At 42.0% G+C, this 18,753-nt stretch overlaps 1 protein-coding gene across 7 annotated transcripts in view; it reads left to right on the top strand.

Annotated features, from left to right (window-relative positions):
• The window catches only part of rgs3a (regulator of G protein signaling 3a), a 114,633-nt gene that overhangs the window by 88,795 nt on the left and 7,085 nt on the right, over positions 1 to 18,753 (top strand). For 6 of the 7 annotated variants that reach the window (XM_070988272.1, XM_070988271.1, XM_070988270.1 and 3 more), the window contains one exon: positions 13,240 to 13,310. In XM_070988272.1, the coding sequence (XP_070844373.1) occupies positions 13,240 to 13,310 (71 nt within the window). Of the gene's footprint in view, positions 1 to 13,239; positions 13,311 to 18,059; positions 18,221 to 18,753 lie in introns of those variants that run through there. The other variant, XM_070988276.1, reaches the window with a different exon arrangement.

The following is an 18,753-nucleotide window of genomic DNA, read 5'->3' as shown; positions in this document are numbered from 1 at the left end:
GCACCAGTCCATTGTGACAGTTTTCTGTTTCTGGTTTACTAAATATACACATCTTTCTTGCATGTGCCCTCTCACAGACTCTCAGAGACAAGTACATAAGATATTCTGGCCTCATAGATAGCCACACTGACATGAAGGGGAAATCAACTACCAGCTGAGCAACTGTGATAGCAAGTACGAGTCTTCTGGGAGGAGCGATCACTTTCACTCAGCCCTGATAGAGACATTTCACTGTCAAATGAAATATTTTCTTATTATTTAATAAATTCTTCACATCTGCTTATTACATTTTCTTTCCTGCCAAAAGACAGAATGAAATTAAACATGTGTTTGCACTGTGAGATTTATATTATCTAAATGAGATGGTTGATAACTATTGTTCAATTTTTCACCTTTCCCTGTATACTCCTGTCGTTATGCTTAATGTTTAAATTCATTTAAAACAGTATGAAACACATAGAAAGAGGCATCAAAAGCAAATGAACCCTTTGATGGTTCGTCTGTCGTTTCATTTAGGTTTAAAACTCAAAGTGAAAGATTATTTAAGATTATTTGAAAAAGAACTAAGTAACACACTTCTGCTTTTTTCCCCTGAAATGAAACCTATTTGTCTTATCGAACTTAGCAACTCCTTGTGCTCATGAGAGTTCAAAGCTTCCCACGCTAATCCTTCTTTGCCAGGGACGCTCCCACATGGCCAAACACTCAGCCTGTGTACCCGTTTTTTCTCTCTCTCACTCTTTCTCTGTACTAAAACACTCAGCCGGCTCCACATGGACTCACCCGTCACAAATCCCCATCGCAAAAGCTAAGCTAGCATTGGTTTTGTTTATTTATTAGCAATTGTTTGTTTCGTGATTATTGGGGGTTTTAATGCTGCTGAACAGTATGTGAGGGACTGTGGGAACATGCTGTTTCCACGCATTAGCTCTGATATTGCTGTAACACAATACAGTACAATGTGAATCAAAGATATAATAGTGTCCTTTGAAACTGATTCCAAAGGATTATTTGTTCCTGGTTGTCTCCCATTAGAACAAAGGAACACAAGCAAAATAGAACAAGCCAAGCACTGAATGTCAGCGCGCACAAGTCTTGTAACTCAATCCACTTTGTCCACAAGGGCGAAATCTTCAGCCAAACATTTGGGGGGGGGGGGGGGGTTAGGGTTTTTTATATTGGGGCCAATCACACCCAATGATCAACATGCTCACAGGTGGCTTCTTTATGTGATAAATTCTTAACATAAAGACATTATGATACAGTCCAGCCTGCCAAAGCCTGGAGATAGGGAGACAGGGCATTGTCCCAGTCAGCATCACCTGGTTTGGGTGAGCAATAAGCACGCAGACATAGATTGTAGCATTATGAGAAAACCAACTTAGGGGAATATGCAACATTATTATCAACTATTTCCTTGGTGACCTTTAAATTGAAACTTCTTTCTGTCATATGCCGTCATGGCCTGATGTCATGGCACTTTGTAACTGGATGTATGTCAGCAGCCCCACGCTCCCCCCCCCACCTTCGTGCCCTCCAGTGTACGCAGTTGGGTCATTAAGTGACAGGACTTTGGATGCTGTCACTGGTACAACAAAGCCCTCTCCTGACATTCAGCTAATCCAAGAAAGGATCCAGAAGGCCCCTTGTTTCATAATTGTGTCCTGTGTGTGTTTTAATGGAGGTGTTTACAGCACTTGTTGCCATAGCAGTATTTTGGCTGCGGGAATCGGTTACGTAAATGTTGATAATGGTTTCTCGCATGTACATACACACGCACATACGCACATAAACATTCACTCATCACCTCATCTTTGAATCGTTAATGTTCAAAGATACTCAGTAAAGTTAACAATAGATGCTACACTTTGGACTTTCCGCACATGGGAATTAATGACGTTTGTGCAAATAATTGGTTAATGCAACCACAAAAGTCAGTTTTATTTATATAGCCCAATATCATAAATCATAATGGGCCTCAGTGGGCTTTACAATCTGTACTGCATACAACAGCCTTTATCCTTACACCCTTTATTTCATTTGATAACAATCTGTAAAGGAGAAGCTGCTAGACACAAGCAATACTTAAACATTGAAACAGTGCATTGTTCTTGAACACTGTGGTCAGGGTGAAGAGTGGGCATACCTTCAGCTGTAATTCCCAACCCATGCTAAGATTTGTCCAACACTGAGTTTTGATCTGGTAATTATCTAATTCAACATGACCCCAAACCTTCAAGGAGTTAAGACTGTGCATACAAAGAGATATCTGGAGCACACAGAGGGATGTGCAGAATGCTGATCACCTGCAGCACCTGAAATCAGCAAATGCACCTTTAAATGCTCACTCAGTTCCATTTTAGGGAGCTTTTTAAAAATTGTTCAGTGATGTCATGCGTGTCGGATACACAGCTTTTTGTCCGAGTCCCTCTGTGTTCTGTCTTTGGCGTAAAAAATGGTACACAGAGTGAGATAACAAGAACATGGTGTGCTTTATCCGCATGCCAGCTATGTGGTCCACATCAGCTCGAACCCTGGCAAGGTTTGAATTCTAGACACACGCAACTGTGTAGCAGCACATGCAGAAACAGGACACAGACACACTCACACAATCCATCGCGCTCCCCAGGAGGCCGGAGGCAGGGTGACCAACGGTGGTGGGATGATGGGAGCACACATGCTGTCCTCACAGGAAGGGAACAGGGTCAAGGGAACAATCAGTCCAGGAGGTAGAGAAAGCGAAGTCAGAGTTCGTGCCTTCATGTTAGAATGAGGCACATATTATGAAATAAGACATGGAGTTGAATAATCTTTTTTTTCTGCCTGACACTGAAGTTTGAAGCGTTTCTGCTGCTCGTCGTTTCCTCACACTTTTATATGTTCCACATGTGATCTCACAGTACTATCACGCCGGCCCTCAGATAATCTAAAAGCCGGTCACTATTCTTCTGCTCTTTCCTGGCATTCATTACTCATAATTCATGCAATAAACAGCAATCGCCATATAGAATTATTGTATATGTGCTTGTCACAGTTGACTTTTGAATTTAGTCTATTTTTTCTTTTTCACAATAGTCGCAGTTATTTCTTTTAGTGCTGCTTGGAGTCTGGTCTTTCTGGCCTTGATGAATTTATAGAGGATGTGTGCTTTCAGTCTTCTTTTTATTTATGCATCGCTTGACATTGTAATGGATTCTTTTTACTTGGAAAAAATTATACTACAACAGCAAAATGTACCTTTTTGAAGACGTCAAGGCTAACTTCTTTGCATTGTATAACAAAAATTGAATGAAGCTCATAACTTCCAATACAATTTTTTAAAAACACAGGGAACAGATGCTTCAGTCTTCTCTGTCAAATAGAGGCCAACACACGTATTCACGTATTCCATGACAGCTATGGTGTTTGCTTCCACTGGGAGGTGAAGCATGGCCTTAACATGGGTGTGTGTGTGTGTGTGTGTGTGTGTGTGTGTGTGTGTGTGTGTGTGTGTGTGTGTGTGTGTGAACCGCATCATTCCCCGGCTGCCACAGTCGGAATCTTGTTCGCAGCATTCCTCCCCTCCCTCTCGCCGAGATTACAGCTCATCCCGACATGCTACTTTCCTAGAAAAAATGTTTGCCTGCGTTGAAGCCAGCCTTTCATTTTGGCTGTGAACAGAATCCCTGCAGCAGCTAACTGGTATATCACAGCACCTGCACGACACAAAACCTTAACTTTTAAAGTAGATATTACATTTATCTTTCTCAACATCTTGCCACATAGAGCTCTGTGCTGTAGACCTGTCAGCAGGGCTTGAATGGGAGTGGAATTTGTAGAGGAATTGGCAATCAGCCCTGTGTTACAAGGTCAAGACAGTGTGTCAATGTGATGGGTGTCACTCACATCAGTGTTCAAGAACAGAACTGCAAGTAAGCATGAGGAATGCATTTGCAGGGATGCATTTATCATTCCATACATGAACAGCACTTCACCTTGGTAATACATTAATAAGAATAACGACCAGTTGACCAGGAATGCTATTACTAAGTATTTAAACAAGATAGTGGGTAGAAAATAGTACATTATATAGTACATGTATCACAGCAGAATTACAGTAAACACACTTTATAAGCGTATAGTTATTTATTCTAAGACAGTGACACATTACAGTAATTACTGTATGCGCGTGTGCAGCTGTAATAATGAAGATATTTGGATACAACGAAATCCCCAATCAATCTCTCAAACACAGTGAAGCAAATCATGCTCAGAAAGACTGTTTGACTGTACAAGGGCAGCACGTTCTTTTTCTTTATTATCTCTTCAGCTATTAAACACATCATCATCAGACAGGTCCTTAGATGTTTTCATCCACCCCGGGTTCATAAAGTGGGCTTGATACCAGAAATAACAACTTTCATCTGCTAATTGACCTGAGGGGCATGTGTCACTAATGTTTTCTTCCTGTTGCTGGATTATTAGAAGTGAGAAATCCATCATCTTTGCTAATTGCCTTATGAGAGTGTCTGCCAACAGGGAAGCCTCAGAGTCTGGCTGCAACAGATTGCAGGCTTTGGGTAAAACAGTCATTAATGTCATTAAGCTACTGAAAACAAATGTAATTTATGGAGCCAATGTAGCATAATAAGAAAACATATATTCATGGTTTGCCCCATTATTTCTGCAGCCAACTGGGAATCATTGGCCCACTGGTGCTCCTGATGGTGGGTCTGTGCATAACTGCCAGCTTTGGAAAGAACTATGAGGCCATGGCCATTAAAATTCCAAGCGGAAAGGTCATCCGCTGGTCAGAAAATGTCAATAATGTTTTAATAGATAGCGCCAGTTCCAGGGCTGAGTAACCTGACAGCTTTTCAGGGAAGCGCGGAGAAGTGACGTTGTAACGAGCATTGTTCATTAACATCCTCTAACACGGGAAGGACTTGCGCAGGAAGCAGCCATCGCCTGAGCCATGCTGAATAACAGGAGGCAGAGGAGAGTCTGATCAAGAACACAACAAACACACACACACACACACACACACACACACACACACACACACACACACACACACACACACACACACACACACACACACACACACACACACACACACGTACCCCTCTCTCTCTTTGTTAAAATCACACACACACTAACATGCAGACAATGCACCTTTTGTATCTGCTTTCATTATGTAGTTTGAGTAGGAATGAGTCAGTATCCTGTCTGTGGGTCACAAAGTTCAGATATTATTTAATACGTGCCATTGTACTGAACTGTTTGTGTGTGTGTGTGTGTGTGTGTGCCATCCAATTACACAAGCTCACACGCTCTCACAGAAATACACACACACATACTCCCACGGCTACAACCGCAAGTTTGTTTTACCCAAAAATTTCCTTTTATTTGTAAAGGAAGTTGGAAAAATATTTCCTGTGACATAAATTGAAACAATGCAGAAAAAAAACAAAACATGGCATTAAGGCAGTTATGTAATCCCACATCAAAGATAATTACAGAGGCAAACACATCAGGAATGTTTTCTCAAGGCTTTTGAACTGTGAGAAAAACTTAAAAAACACTCAAAGTATCACCTCCATATATGGATTAGATTGCTTGATAATGTTTCCAGCTCCCCCACTGAGGTCAACATTTGGTTTTGCGATCTCTCTCCCATGTTTCTTTGTTTAAACATCAGTTTGTGCCTTTATTAAATCTTTTTTCTCCATATCTTGTTGTATGTTCTGGCTCTGATAAAAGCTCCATTGTTCCTCCAGTGCCCCTCAGAGAGAGAGAGAGAGAGAGCCTGGTCTTCTGTTTTTTGTCTCCTTTTTCTTATTTTCTTTCAACTCTCTGGCCAAGATCTACGAGGAAGTGCAGACACGAAGCAAAGGCCAAATTGTCATCACAAAGAAAAGCAAGCTGTGTGTAGTTATTTGCTTGGTTTACTAATACCTGTTTCGCATTAAATTAAAAAACGGCACGTTTTGCCCAGATAGAAGAACTCGAACTATAATAGACTTTTATTGCTCAATAAAGGTCCTCATTTCTGGAAGCATGTGCTTTTGGGATCACATCTCTGCAGGGTGTGTATTTATCAAGGATCTTATTCCTGGGAAGTATGACCAGGACTAAAAATACTTCTACTTCAGAGTATTAACTTGAGAATTAGCTTCACTTTCGTCTTGTAGTAAAGTCAAGTGCAGTAAAATGGAATTAATTATATTCCTCTAGTTACTGTGTGTAGGCATAGTGCAGTTTTTTAATGTACAGCAGCCCACTGCCCACTTCCTCTCTCTCTTTTTTCTCATTCTCATGGTTTTGAGTTGCAACAACATGGACAGTTTGGCCACATAAAAGATTATTCATGCATAACCAACATGTGTTGAAGCCTTTTTTTCTATAGTGACAGTGCAGTAGATGCAGTCACAGCTTTTATGTCTCAAATCATCATTGTTGTCGATGTATTTTCTTGCTGCTGCATTGGGCAGATTTATAAAGGGAACCATTATCCAAAGTCAGTCAAAGAAGTGTTTTACCCATCATTGTCCACCTGTTAGGAGCTTGCGGGGACAGCCCTGTAGAGTTATTTTCCAAGCAGTTAGAACTGATTTAATTCTCAGAGAAGCCTTAGAAACAGGCCTGAATCTGATTCCCTTTCATATTTTAGCTGTGGTACAAAACAGTCTGCTGCGTTGGATGCTGCAGGCTATTAAGTTGTTAACATGTGTGCCACACTCACACAAAACAGCGAGTGATAGCCGACAGTGACTGTGATTCACATTTCATCCTGTGCCAAGCTAACCTACTGTTGTCTATCTGCTATTCATTGTCAGATTGTAGAAGATAGAGAAGGAGGCTGATGTTCAAAAAAATGGTATGATTTCCAGTGCAGATTGACCAATTTTCCTGTACACCAAATATCACCCGGTGAATTAAAATGGTCTGGTCCGGTAAGTCACATGGAGACAATCATGGGAATCATTTCCTCTATTTGTGCACTTTATAGGTTCCACATCCTGATAAACACATGACTTCGGTTAAATCTGTCATGCAGTCTTTCTCCATTCTTTAACAGTAGAGAGTGAAAGTAGAGACAAACAGCGAAACCGTAACCGAAACAGATTGTCTCTGTTTTCTCACAAATATTAGCTTCCCAAATGGACCATGAGGTTTAAATCACATTTAACCCCATTTAACCACATTAATTCCAATTCAGACAGTTCCCAGATCTGCAAGCTCAGTACACAGCGAAATGTTCAAGTATTTATTGAGATTGAGATGACCAGCATTTATTGTTGAGACGGCTGCAACAGGCTGTTAATACTGTGATATCTCAGTAGTTGTACAGTAATCCTGTATTTACTGTTAAAACCTGTGTTCATATCAAAGCTTATCAAAACTTTAAACCAAAGGCAGGAGCAGGGTAATGATGCCAGGTTGGATGACGTTACTGTGTCAGGCTAAAAGGGGTATGACACACACGCACACACAGGCCAGAGCAGAGCCGCACAATGCCAGGAAACTGGGGTCTAGCGTAGTGCAAATCCAAGGCTGCACTAAATGGAGTGGGAGATTGTCTGGGTCCCTGTAACATTGTTCAGACGCCAGCTTTTCAATTTGTTTTTAAATCAAAGAAGAAACGGAGGAATGAAAGGGAAGGAAGCAGCCAGAGGGAGGTCTGATGAAGAAAAGCAGCAGGGGTTGAACTGGTGGGAACAAGTTTAAACACACAAAGACCAAGATTCATTTCTCCACCTCTGGGGTTTTGGGTTGTTGGAGGATTTGGGAGTCTGGGTTGACTGGGTCAAGAATGCTTCAGAGCTGTGTTGAGAATATTGTTCCTATGGTGTGTTTGTTAGTGCAGAACACAACTGAAGAATGTGCAGTTTGTTGAGACAAAGATAGGCAGTTTTGCCCCGTCCTATCAGGAAATCAGCAGCCCATCGGTGTTCCAAACTTTCTTTAGCTAAACAGTCATGTGCTCAGACCACGTGCATGTGTCTTAAATGTTTCCCCTAAGTTACTTTTAACACAGAAACGTGTTTGCCCATACGATTGCCTTCACACGTGCATGCATATATAGATGCTGTACATCGGACTGGCTGCTAAGACACGTGAGCAGCACACATGCAGCCAGTTTAAACCTCTATCTGTGCATCTGCACAGTCACCCTGCAACCCCTGAACAGCGTGTCAGCATCTGCATCCCAGGGGGCTAGATTGTCTTGTGGTCTTTGGCAGATTTGGTGTTTTCTTACTGTCTTAGTGAGGCATGTCCACAGTCTATACACATAAGCTTGCACACGCTTGTGAGCGCGCGCACACACACGCGCGCACACACGCGCACACACGCATACTGGGGTTATTTTTAGAAAAGGCTCAGACTTTTTTATGCTCCACTGGCCTTTGCCAGGCAGTGTGTGTGTGTGTGTGTGTGTGTGTGTGTGTGTGTGTGTGTGTGTGTGTGTGTGTGTGTGTGTGTGTGTGTGTGTATGTGTGTGTGTCTAAATCTCTTTTTTATGTGGGGGCCCGGTTGGGGTCTTGCTGCCATAAGGAACACAGAGAAAAGCAGAAGCATAGAAACCTGAAAATAAACCTGTGATGCTGCAATTTTTATTTATTTATTTTTTACTAATAATGCTGATAACACTTTTGTTAATTACACCTGGACCCTAACCCTGATCAATTAAGTACAGTGTATTGCAAAACGGCTCTGATTAACTTGGTAGTCATGTAGTAAATAAGTTAAATATAAGTCAAACTCATCTGCTTTTTGCATGTTGCCCTTTATTCTATTCCTTTAGTCTGTGTTCAATTAGAGGCTGGTTTTCAGTGTTCAGGCAGGAGGTGATTTGTTGAAGTCCATAACGACCTCTCTCTCATAGAACTGAATCGATGCGTTCCTATAGATTTCACCCTCACTATAAATGGGAATTAAAAGGAAGCTAGACAGCTGTTTTATTGTGTATGAACCTGTCGGGTTGTAATTTGAAGACACTTCTTCCTTATATCTGATTTCCCACTGACAAGATGCAGTAATGTGCTGTATCTTAATTTGTGGTTCTTCTGTTTGATGTAGACAGGAGATCTGGCACTGTGTGCGTGTGTGTGTGTACAACCTCTTTCACACATAGTTGCCAGTTAATTAGTGGGATAACCCTTCAAGCACAGCTTGTGATTTTCACTATTCACACATGCAGCTACATTCAGGAACATTTCCAACTTGGGCCTTTTCACACATGCCATGCCAGAGCCGGAATAGATGGGGCAAGGGACACTACAGCAGATGGCGATAATGCAACACTTTTGGATGCCAACTGCCATAAAACTCAACAGAAGAAGAAGATGGGAGGGCGAGATGTTCGTGTATTTAACGGAAGATGTCTCTTATTATTTTCAGGAACATAACAGGCGAGGCGCTGTCTTTGTCCGGTGCTCTTCTAATATGTTTAATATTTAAGGAGTTTGCAAGATATAAGTCATAAAGTAATTTTTTTTGGTGACCTACTTGAATCAAAAACACACATTTGATTCATTCAAAGGAACAAATCAAATATGTCATCAGTGGAGCCTTTGATCGCATTGCTCGCTCCACATCAAAGCCCTTTTCGTCACATGTCCCTGCAAAGTTTCTGCTTTCATTCGCAACACACACGTAGCAGCATTTTTCCTGAAATGTTATGAGGTCTTGAGGTGTGAAAGTGGCGAAACAGATTTCCCTGCCCCTGTTCACACATGACCCCGTGCAGGAAATGTTCCTGAACATTTCAGGGATAGGCTGCATGTGTGAAAGGGGCTTATGACAGAGAGACATGATGGGAGATGCAAAGGCCTTTCATAGGTCCGGGCTCAGAAAATATTCTGCTTTATGATCTGTCTTTGCCCACTGCTTGGAAGCCTTCCACACTGTTCTTTAGATACTTGTACAGATGCAGTGGGGTGGTGGTGTGTGCACCATGATTCTAAAAAGGCGTCCAGTCAGTCACTTGCTAATGCTAGCTATAGCAAGAAGACAGGCACATTGCACCATGTGTGCATCCATGTGAACCTCATCCATCGGGAACATAGCAGTCTAGTGTGAATGAGCATGCAGGCAGGCAGTCCGACAAAGGCTGAGCAATCAACAGTCCACCTCTGAGTTGCTGTGGCTACACAGCATAATTTGTTCCCCTGATACCCCTGAATAATCCTGTCCTGGGGGGCTACATCAGGATGTCTCTGAGGAGGTTTTCCACTTGTTTCCTGTGGTTTCAGGGGAAAGCCTGACTGACGGCCCCATAGTGACAGGGGCTGTGCTGTTCTCTCTGAGATCACTGATTAGATTTTTAGACTCTCGTGACCCTCAATGACTTAATCCCTGCCCATGCAATCTAATACAACTTGTTTGCAGCCATTTTTGGTAGGATGATGTAGAGGTGGAGGACATATAGCAAATATTTTATTGTGGTGTGAGAATGCGCCGTCTGGGTTTTGGTCATAGCACGGAAGATATAAGAGGAACTGACGCAGTTTTCTGAATTTTTCTCAGACATTCATTTTGTGAATGAAGCACCAACAATTATCAACATATATTATCATCTTTGGTTGAAAATATCAAGCTTTTTTGTACAACAGAACATTAGCTTGCAAACATACACTAAGCACATTTTAAATCATGAAAATTGACAGGGATAACAAACCCTCGTCGGTTCAACAGGTCTTTGTATCCATCAAACTGCAGCTCTAAAAATATTTTGTTCCTGCTCTTAGCTTGCACTTATTTTTAGACAGCTCCTACATAACATACACCCATTCCCCTTTCACAGTCAACTGTGACTTTAGTCAGAAAGCGTTGAGTGCATCAGCGTACACTTCCTATAATGACAGTCTGAGTCTCAGTTGGAGGGAGCAGGCAGAAAGATGCCCTGCTGTCATCCAGGGCTGCATCAGACAGATCCAGTCACGGACAGGAATTACTAGATAGTTAACTCATTATCACTCCAATGTGAAGAACGAGGAAATCTTTCAATAAGGACGCCACAGTCAAGGATATCAAGAGCCGCACTGAGGTCAAGGAGCATTAACACAATGTACTCCCCCAAGTCAGCATTGAGCAAGGTCTAATTTACAACTCTGATGTCAGGATGTTAGTGCTGCTGACAGAAACCTGAGTGACATGTTTTAAAAATCTGCATTTCTCTTATGTCTTTGTCAGTTGTGATGACAAAGCCCTGTTCAAAACTTTAGGAATGAAAGGTTCTTTCAAAATCAGCTTTTTGCTGAAGTCAGAAGGAGGACTGCCAAGGTTTTCTTTTTTTACTGAGAAGACAGTTTCCTTTGGTCCAATAGTATTGATCAGTTCCCTAACCCCCCCAGAGACTTGACAACGGCGTTAAACAGCATTTGTGAAGGCACCAGGTGAATCACAGTTAATTAAGATGGTCAATATTATAGAAATTCTGAATACCAATAAATGAACGAGTTAAGGTTTTATAATTTATGTCTCATACAGCAGTTTCATCTTATGCATAAACATGTTTCCCCTTCTTTTTTTCTCTGCTGTTTGACGTTGTAGGTCACTGACACAGCTTAATAAGGGTGATGTGTTGACCAGGTTCAGCAACAATGCAAAAGTGTGACAGGATATTTCTTCGAGCAGCTGGTTTATGTAGGGTGGCTCAACATAGGTGGATGCATAATGACGGAAGCATTTGCTCATGGGACTAAGCGTTACTGTTGAAATACAATAATAACCCCACCAACACAATGTGCACGCACATTTTCACTGTATGCATGAACAATTGGATGCACAAATACACAATGAATTGTTTGTATTAGTATGCTAGCGAGTGCCCTCATTGAAGTGTTTTTAGCCTCTAACCATCACAACTGTGGTACATGACTAGCACTCAAATTTTAACCTTAAAGGAATAGTTTCTCGTTTTGGGAAGTAAAGTCAGATGAGAAGATTGATACCACTCTCATTTCTCTCTGTTAAATATGAAGCTACAGCCAGAATACGATTAGCATAGCATAGCATAGCATAAACACTGAAACAGCTGGTATTGAGCTTCTTATCTAACTCTCCACAAGAAAGCAAATACACGTAATCTCCCAAAATGTCAAGTTATACTTTTAAAGGGCCGCTCCACACAAAATCTGTCTTCATCTTATTACTGTAGGCGGATTGTAGCTTCCTTACTGATGGATTACAACAACTGTGGGCAGCTTGAAGTCAGACAGTCACTATGGATTGTAAAAAGCAGCATTGTAAATGGCAGAAAAAATGTGTGAAGAAAGTAGATATGGATTGTTGTGTTACCACTGTTTGAGAGTTTCTAGGGATACTTGATATGAATCCATTACAACTGACTGAATTTGAGTTGCTGTTCTCCCTCAGTGACAAAGCTACAAACTTTACAGCCAACTTTAACGGCCACAGGGTGAGTGTTTTGGGGTAGAGTGTCACTTTGACCTCAAAACAGCGGCTTGAAGAAGTGAAGGCCAGCCATGAATGTCCTCAATTTGCCAAGAACGCCCTCGCCCTGAAGGTGGAAACTCAAACTGGGTCCCCTGAAGACAGAAAACACACCATGTGTTACCAGCTGTGGCCAGTATCTCAGCTCAGATTCAACTGTGTGTTCCTGTAATACAATGGTTCATTATTTAGAGCCTCACACACACACACACACAATGGGGCAGCTTCAAGCCATCAGATTAGTGGAGATTGACCCTTTCCCCACCCTGAGGCAACTTCCCTTTTTCTCTTAGCCAATCAAAGCGGTGGGTTGGCAGAAAGTGTAACGTGAAACCAGGGGTCTTGGCTCAACACTTCAAACCTAGGGCACAGTTGGAGGCCGACAGAAACAACAGCCGTAGTCTTTCACACTCTCTCACTCTCACAGAATTTCCTTACTTTGTTATACCCAGACACATACTGCTTACCAACACCATCTGCTGCATACACACACTCACGTTTATTCAGCCAGATACAGACACACATCTCCAAGAGCTTTTCCTTAGGGGGATTTACACTGTGGACCGCTGCTATGGATTAAACATTTTGGTGGCTGGCTGTGTGTGTTACAGACTGGACTAGTCTCAGTCAAGCCTACATGGACACACCGAGGACTCACTAGCTCACCGGCCAACTTAGGTTGCCATTGCCTGCTGGGGCTAGTTAAAGCTAGCTTCAGTATTTGCATGAGGCTACAGGGCCCTCTTTCTGTGCGGAGGGTGGATGATGCAGTGTGTGCTCTCCTTCATCTCCCCTCAGCTGAGCTCCGGATCCCCCTGTAGCTGCGAGGTCAGCCCCGACGGGACAAAGAAGAAGAAATCCAAGAACCTGTAAGTACTCAAACCTCAGTTGAGTTTTTCCTGTGTTTTACCTGTCTGTGCTGAGTTTCAGTTGTGTTCATCCTGAATGTGGATTTTAAAATGTGACAGTATCACACCATTGTTTAGGAAGACAAAGCTTTGTCTCTTAGCGTTAACTTTGAGTGAGTGAGAGGCAGCACAATAGCTAGACCTTTCATAGTCCTCTCAGCTACAATAGCATTTACCACTTCTGCTTTCAGTGTTCAGTCATTAGCCTTTTATTTTCATGCTAATTTCATCAACATGTCTATGCGGTCAAAGGGTAACATTTTCACACCCATCCATTATTTTCAAGAGATCTCCCGTGTCCAAACTAATGTTGAATGATCATGACGTGTTTCAGCACATGGGGGGGTTAATTGAGGCATATTCTGACTGTGTGTTAGTATGGGTGTGATTGGATTAGTGGCCTGTAGGGTTTACCTATAGGGTATATACCTAAAACCTTGGGTCATTTAATTTAAATGAATTTAAGCTTCAAGCTTTAATGTTAGATCCAGGTATTCGGGCCATTTTAACAGTCTGTGCAACGTCAACATCTGCTCACAGACACATTTTAAGCTCAAGATGACGGTGGAAGTTTAATCATTTAACGCTGATCATCACCTACTTAATTAAGTGGTAAATGATGTGTGTGCAGCTGATGAGCGCAGTACCATATGTGTGTCTCACATTCTCGGCAGTGTGAGAAGTAAGGTGTGTGTGTGTGGAGAGTGACGAGTGTTTGTTTGCGCGCGTCGACACCTCAGTGATTCATCAGCTGTTGAATGAGCTTTATTCACGCTCCCGTTCATCAAGATGAAAGCACATTTCACGCCGCGGGGACAATAAAACCACTCACATTGGCTGTCCTTGGGCCTGATGGCTGCCCATTCTTCTGCACAAGCTGTGTTTTTATGTTGTTTGGTTAACCGGCAGATTAAGTGATTAAGATTCCACAGGCCTTTTCTGGAGTCCAGAGTGTGTTGCCTTTTTGTCCACTGTTGCAAACAGCTTCAGACCTGCTTTTGACTGACCTGTGATCAGTATGGCAGGACAAATTGAGAACAAAATAACCTTTTGATTCTATTTAACTTGACACAGAGAAGACAAAGGAAGGCAGAAATGACTCACTGTGAACTGTGTACCTGAGAAGAGCAGCCATGGCAGTCATGGACTTACTCAGCCTGACAGCGTTTGTTGGCATTGGTCATGGTTAGCAAGCAGTGATTTGCTTACCAACAGTAGGTAAACAAACATGCATCATGATGTTAGCTCATCAAATAGTACACACCGCTCTGTCCCTGTGGATTTCTTAAGCAGCAAAGTATATTTAGACTAATATGATACCATCAACTGTAACAGCGTAGAATAGTGTATTATATAATTAAGTATTAAGATTATATTTAGAGTTCTCTGTCTTGATATAGAAAACATGATGGAGTACATTATGTAATAAACTGTATAACATATCTATATGGGACATTTCAGCTTGGTTGAAGAAAATGGATAGGGCTGTGTACAAGTTCTTTCCTTCTTTATATCCCTGCTGCTTGCTCTGCCATTATTACCTCTTCTAGTGAGTCCACACACATTTTTATGGCAGACCAGTCCCTATTTCTTCCCTCGTTCCAGTGCTAGATCCTTCGCTATGTAAATATCAGATGCTAATTACCTTTAATGGCTTGTGTTTATTTTGCTCTTTTAGAAGCATCTGTACTGCACAGTTGTGACATTGATGAAGGCTGCATATAAAAAAAAAAAAACCCTTTATCTTCTGGAGACAAAATGACTCCTCATCACTGAGAGCAACCCTTGTCTGTAATAATTAGTGAACATAATGAGGATCGCTCAGAAAGCTTTCCCAGCACGCTGGAGACGTGTTTACACACTTGTCTTCTGTTTCTTGTATTTGCAGTCTTTGTTTCCATTAAATTCTTAATGTCACGAGTCTGTTATCACTTAGGAGAATTTTTTCATCGTCCAATATGTGAGACCCATTTTTATCCAATTTTCATTATGCCCCACTGTAAACCAATAATCTACTCAGTCATATTAAATCACAGCAATAAACAGACCCTCAATACAATATCTTCTTTGTAACTCAGAGGAATACAGATGCAATATGTTGCTGCTATAGATAGAAATCTCTAGCTTTCTATATACAATGAACAAGCATGACGGAAATTAAATAATTCTCCCCAGATGTTGGAAACTGATATACAACATACGGAGAGAGCCAATAGGCCAAGATGACACATCAGATGCACATTAGATGCACATCAGTGGCCAACAGCATCCGACACAGCCAAGCCAAGCTGAGATGTAGCAGTTCATAGCTTAAAAGGGTACTTTCTCGTTCTTTTGTGGGCTGGTCTCAGTCTGGCAATTAGTGGCAGTATATCTAAACACTGTGATTATAAATATCACACTAAGAACGACCTTTTTCTCGCTTTAATCACCATAATCATCGTTAGTAACTGGAAGATTGAGAGAAACAGATCTAAACATCATGCATACATATCCATAAAAGAAGAAAATAGATTCATTTTTCACTTGAAGACGTATCTACATGTAAGAGGTCATGACATCTGTCCTCTTTGAGACTTCCTCTGTCCACTCCTGTGAAGCACTTGACCACTTGTGCATCATTTACACCACTCTGGTCATCGACTTCTTATTCCTTCTCTCCTTTTTGCACGTTTCACTCCATGTGTCTAGTTTTCTGGATCCAGCACAGCTGTTTTCTTGAAACTGTCCACGTTATCTCCTCCTTCCCCGCTCTATTATCACCTTTTGTTTTCACTCAGACCAGGTGTTCTGCTTCCCAAAGCAATGGATCTCTGCACAGCTCCACTCCCTTTTTTCCCATCTGGTGGTTTCCAGCAATGGAGCCATAAACTAGCATCAACTAGAGCAATGCATCAACTAGGGCACCAGAGTAACGCATGCAGAAATGTGAGCTTGTCGACACATTGTTTAAAAAGTCTGAGAGGCAATGCTTTTTATTTTTTTAGGTGTATTTTATCACTACAACAAACATGTACATCCCAGTACTTCTACTCTGGTTCATAAAGACGGGAAATACAGACAGCTGGAGAAGGCAAAACACAGAGTGTCCGTGAAGTGTTTTTATTATAGACACACAAATGGCCATCTGTGTGTTTGACATACAGTATGCATAATGTGTGTGTGTGTATATATATGTGTATATAAAACATATACTAATCAGTATTGATAGACACAGTGTTTTTCACAGCATAATAGTGATTCTGTGCTATCCCTCATAGTTCCCATGCAAATAATTACTGTCACCTAGTTTTGCTGCCCTTTTTTTGGGGCTGGGAAACTTGGTCAAGGTGAATGTTAGTTCTGTGGTTAGCCATGATCTGCGCTGACCTTGTTGTAGAACCAGTGCTGAGATTACGAGAACCGCTCAGGTCTCGGTTATCCAGGTCATATATGGACACCTAGAAGTACTACGTCAAAGTTAACTGGACTTCCTGAGGCTGGAATTTTTCATCTCCTAATGAAAGTATGTAATAACTGGAACTTGAGGTGTGGACATCCCATTCAGATTCAAGTTGGTGAACCTGATGAAGCCTGTTGGGTGAGTGTTGGATTTCTGTGATCAATGTCAAGATATCATCTTTTTTATTCCACGTATTCCTCTTGTTTGTCAATACTTGACCGCTGACAGTTCAGTCGTAGTTTCGGGTGGCTTGTGCTAGCAGTGGCTAATTTAACCTCAATTTGCTGGCTCCAAGCAGAGATGAGGAGCGGGCTGGTAACCTCGCTACTTTTCCAACTCCACACAAGCAAACTTGTATTACTTCGAGGAACTTATTTTTTGCTTATTTAACTTATTGTGCTTCGTTTCATTACTCGGTAGAAAAATGCTGCCAGGCAATCACCATGTTTACGTTCATTTGTTCGTAGAGAGCGGCAGTCGCTCAGAGCAGGTTTGCAGTGGAAATGGCTTGGCTAGATTTTTGTTTCTGAAAAGGACCACTGACAACTACTTCCACTAGAAATTTGTTGGAGAAAACAGCCATGTTGCCCAATCACAGTTCTTACTGTCTCCAATGGATGTATCTGTAGCTGCTGAAACCCCAGTGTGTAGCTACATTTTTTGGAGATGCGCATCTTTGGTGGTGTTGTGTGGGCTCAGTAGTTACGCTGTAACCCCTAACACACAATCATGAGTCAAGCAGTACTGCTTCTGTGACGATGACTAAAGCTCCTCAGGTATTGAATTTAAAAGAACAGGAGCCTCATTGAAAAGATCTTTAAGGTTCATCAATTTTGAGTTCCTGACTGTGGACTTTAAATTGGATTCTGACATATAAGCAGCTGGAAAATCAAAGACAGCACCAGAACCTAACTTGAAATCGTCTTAAAACTGATTAGTTAAATAACGTTGGATGCAATCATCCAGTGTGGAGAAACTACAGAAGACGTGTGTGAAGTCATTGTTATAGCCTGGTTGCAGATTTAACACAAAGCTCTTCCGCTCTTCGTCACCTGAGACGGATGAACAGATCATTACAGTCGTCCTCTTTTGCTAAAAAGACAAATGTCATCTCAACTTACTAACCCACAAAACCAAAAACCCGTCCAGGCCCCAGTGGAAGGAATCTGTCCTCTCTAAACACTGTGTGGTGATTGGGTGAGCCCAGGGTCCGCCTTCTCCAGACCCCCCGGACTATATAAAGCTCCACCACAGCCTCTCAGGGGTTAGAGGAATGTGATTGTCAAACAAACCCCTGGACCCCGAGCACCGGCACGCCTGACACGCGCTTACATGCAGTCAAATTTCCACACACACCAAGAGAACCTGTGGACAGGCTGGCACCCATGTTTCACACTATGGTTGATTTTTCAGAGAAGTACCTTGAAAGGTAAGAGCAAGGCAGCGGATGTGTGTGTGTGTGTGTGAGTTCATCTGCACGTTGATTTTGGTTAGCAAGAATTAGAAACATCAGAAGGGAGGGCGAGGAAGGTGTGGATGGGGGGCTGTTTCACCTCCCACAGGAATCGATGCTCTCAAGCTGGTAGGAAGCTATGTGACCTCTACATGGATCTCATTTGACAGTCGCAGTGAGGGAGAAGAATCCCCCCACGAGGGTGAAGCGCTCAAACTATTTTGGAGGAAGCAGCTTTAACTTCTCACTCGAGGCCGCCCCTTTTTCTTATTATACGCAGCCTGGATTTCAGGAATAGGATTGCTCATGTGGTCTTTGTGGCTAGGAAGGTGAGTTTGTTCAGAAATAGAGCTCCTTTTTTTGGTTTTGATTGAGGGAGACTGTGAATGAGATGGTGTTATATTTATGGACTAGATTTAGGACATTTCCCCTTTTCGTTGTTCTTCTAGGAATATCGCAGAGTGACTTTTTCGTCATGATTTCTCCTTCTCATTGTGTTGCTTTGGGAT

The sequence above is a fragment of the Chaetodon trifascialis genome, chromosome 20 (assembly GCF_039877785.1).
Source record: "Chaetodon trifascialis isolate fChaTrf1 chromosome 20, fChaTrf1.hap1, whole genome shotgun sequence".
NCBI lineage: Eukaryota > Metazoa > Chordata > Actinopteri > Chaetodontiformes > Chaetodontidae > Chaetodon > Chaetodon trifascialis.
The sequence above is the reverse complement of the archived record's forward strand: the minus strand, read 5'-3'. Positions and strand labels throughout refer to the sequence as shown.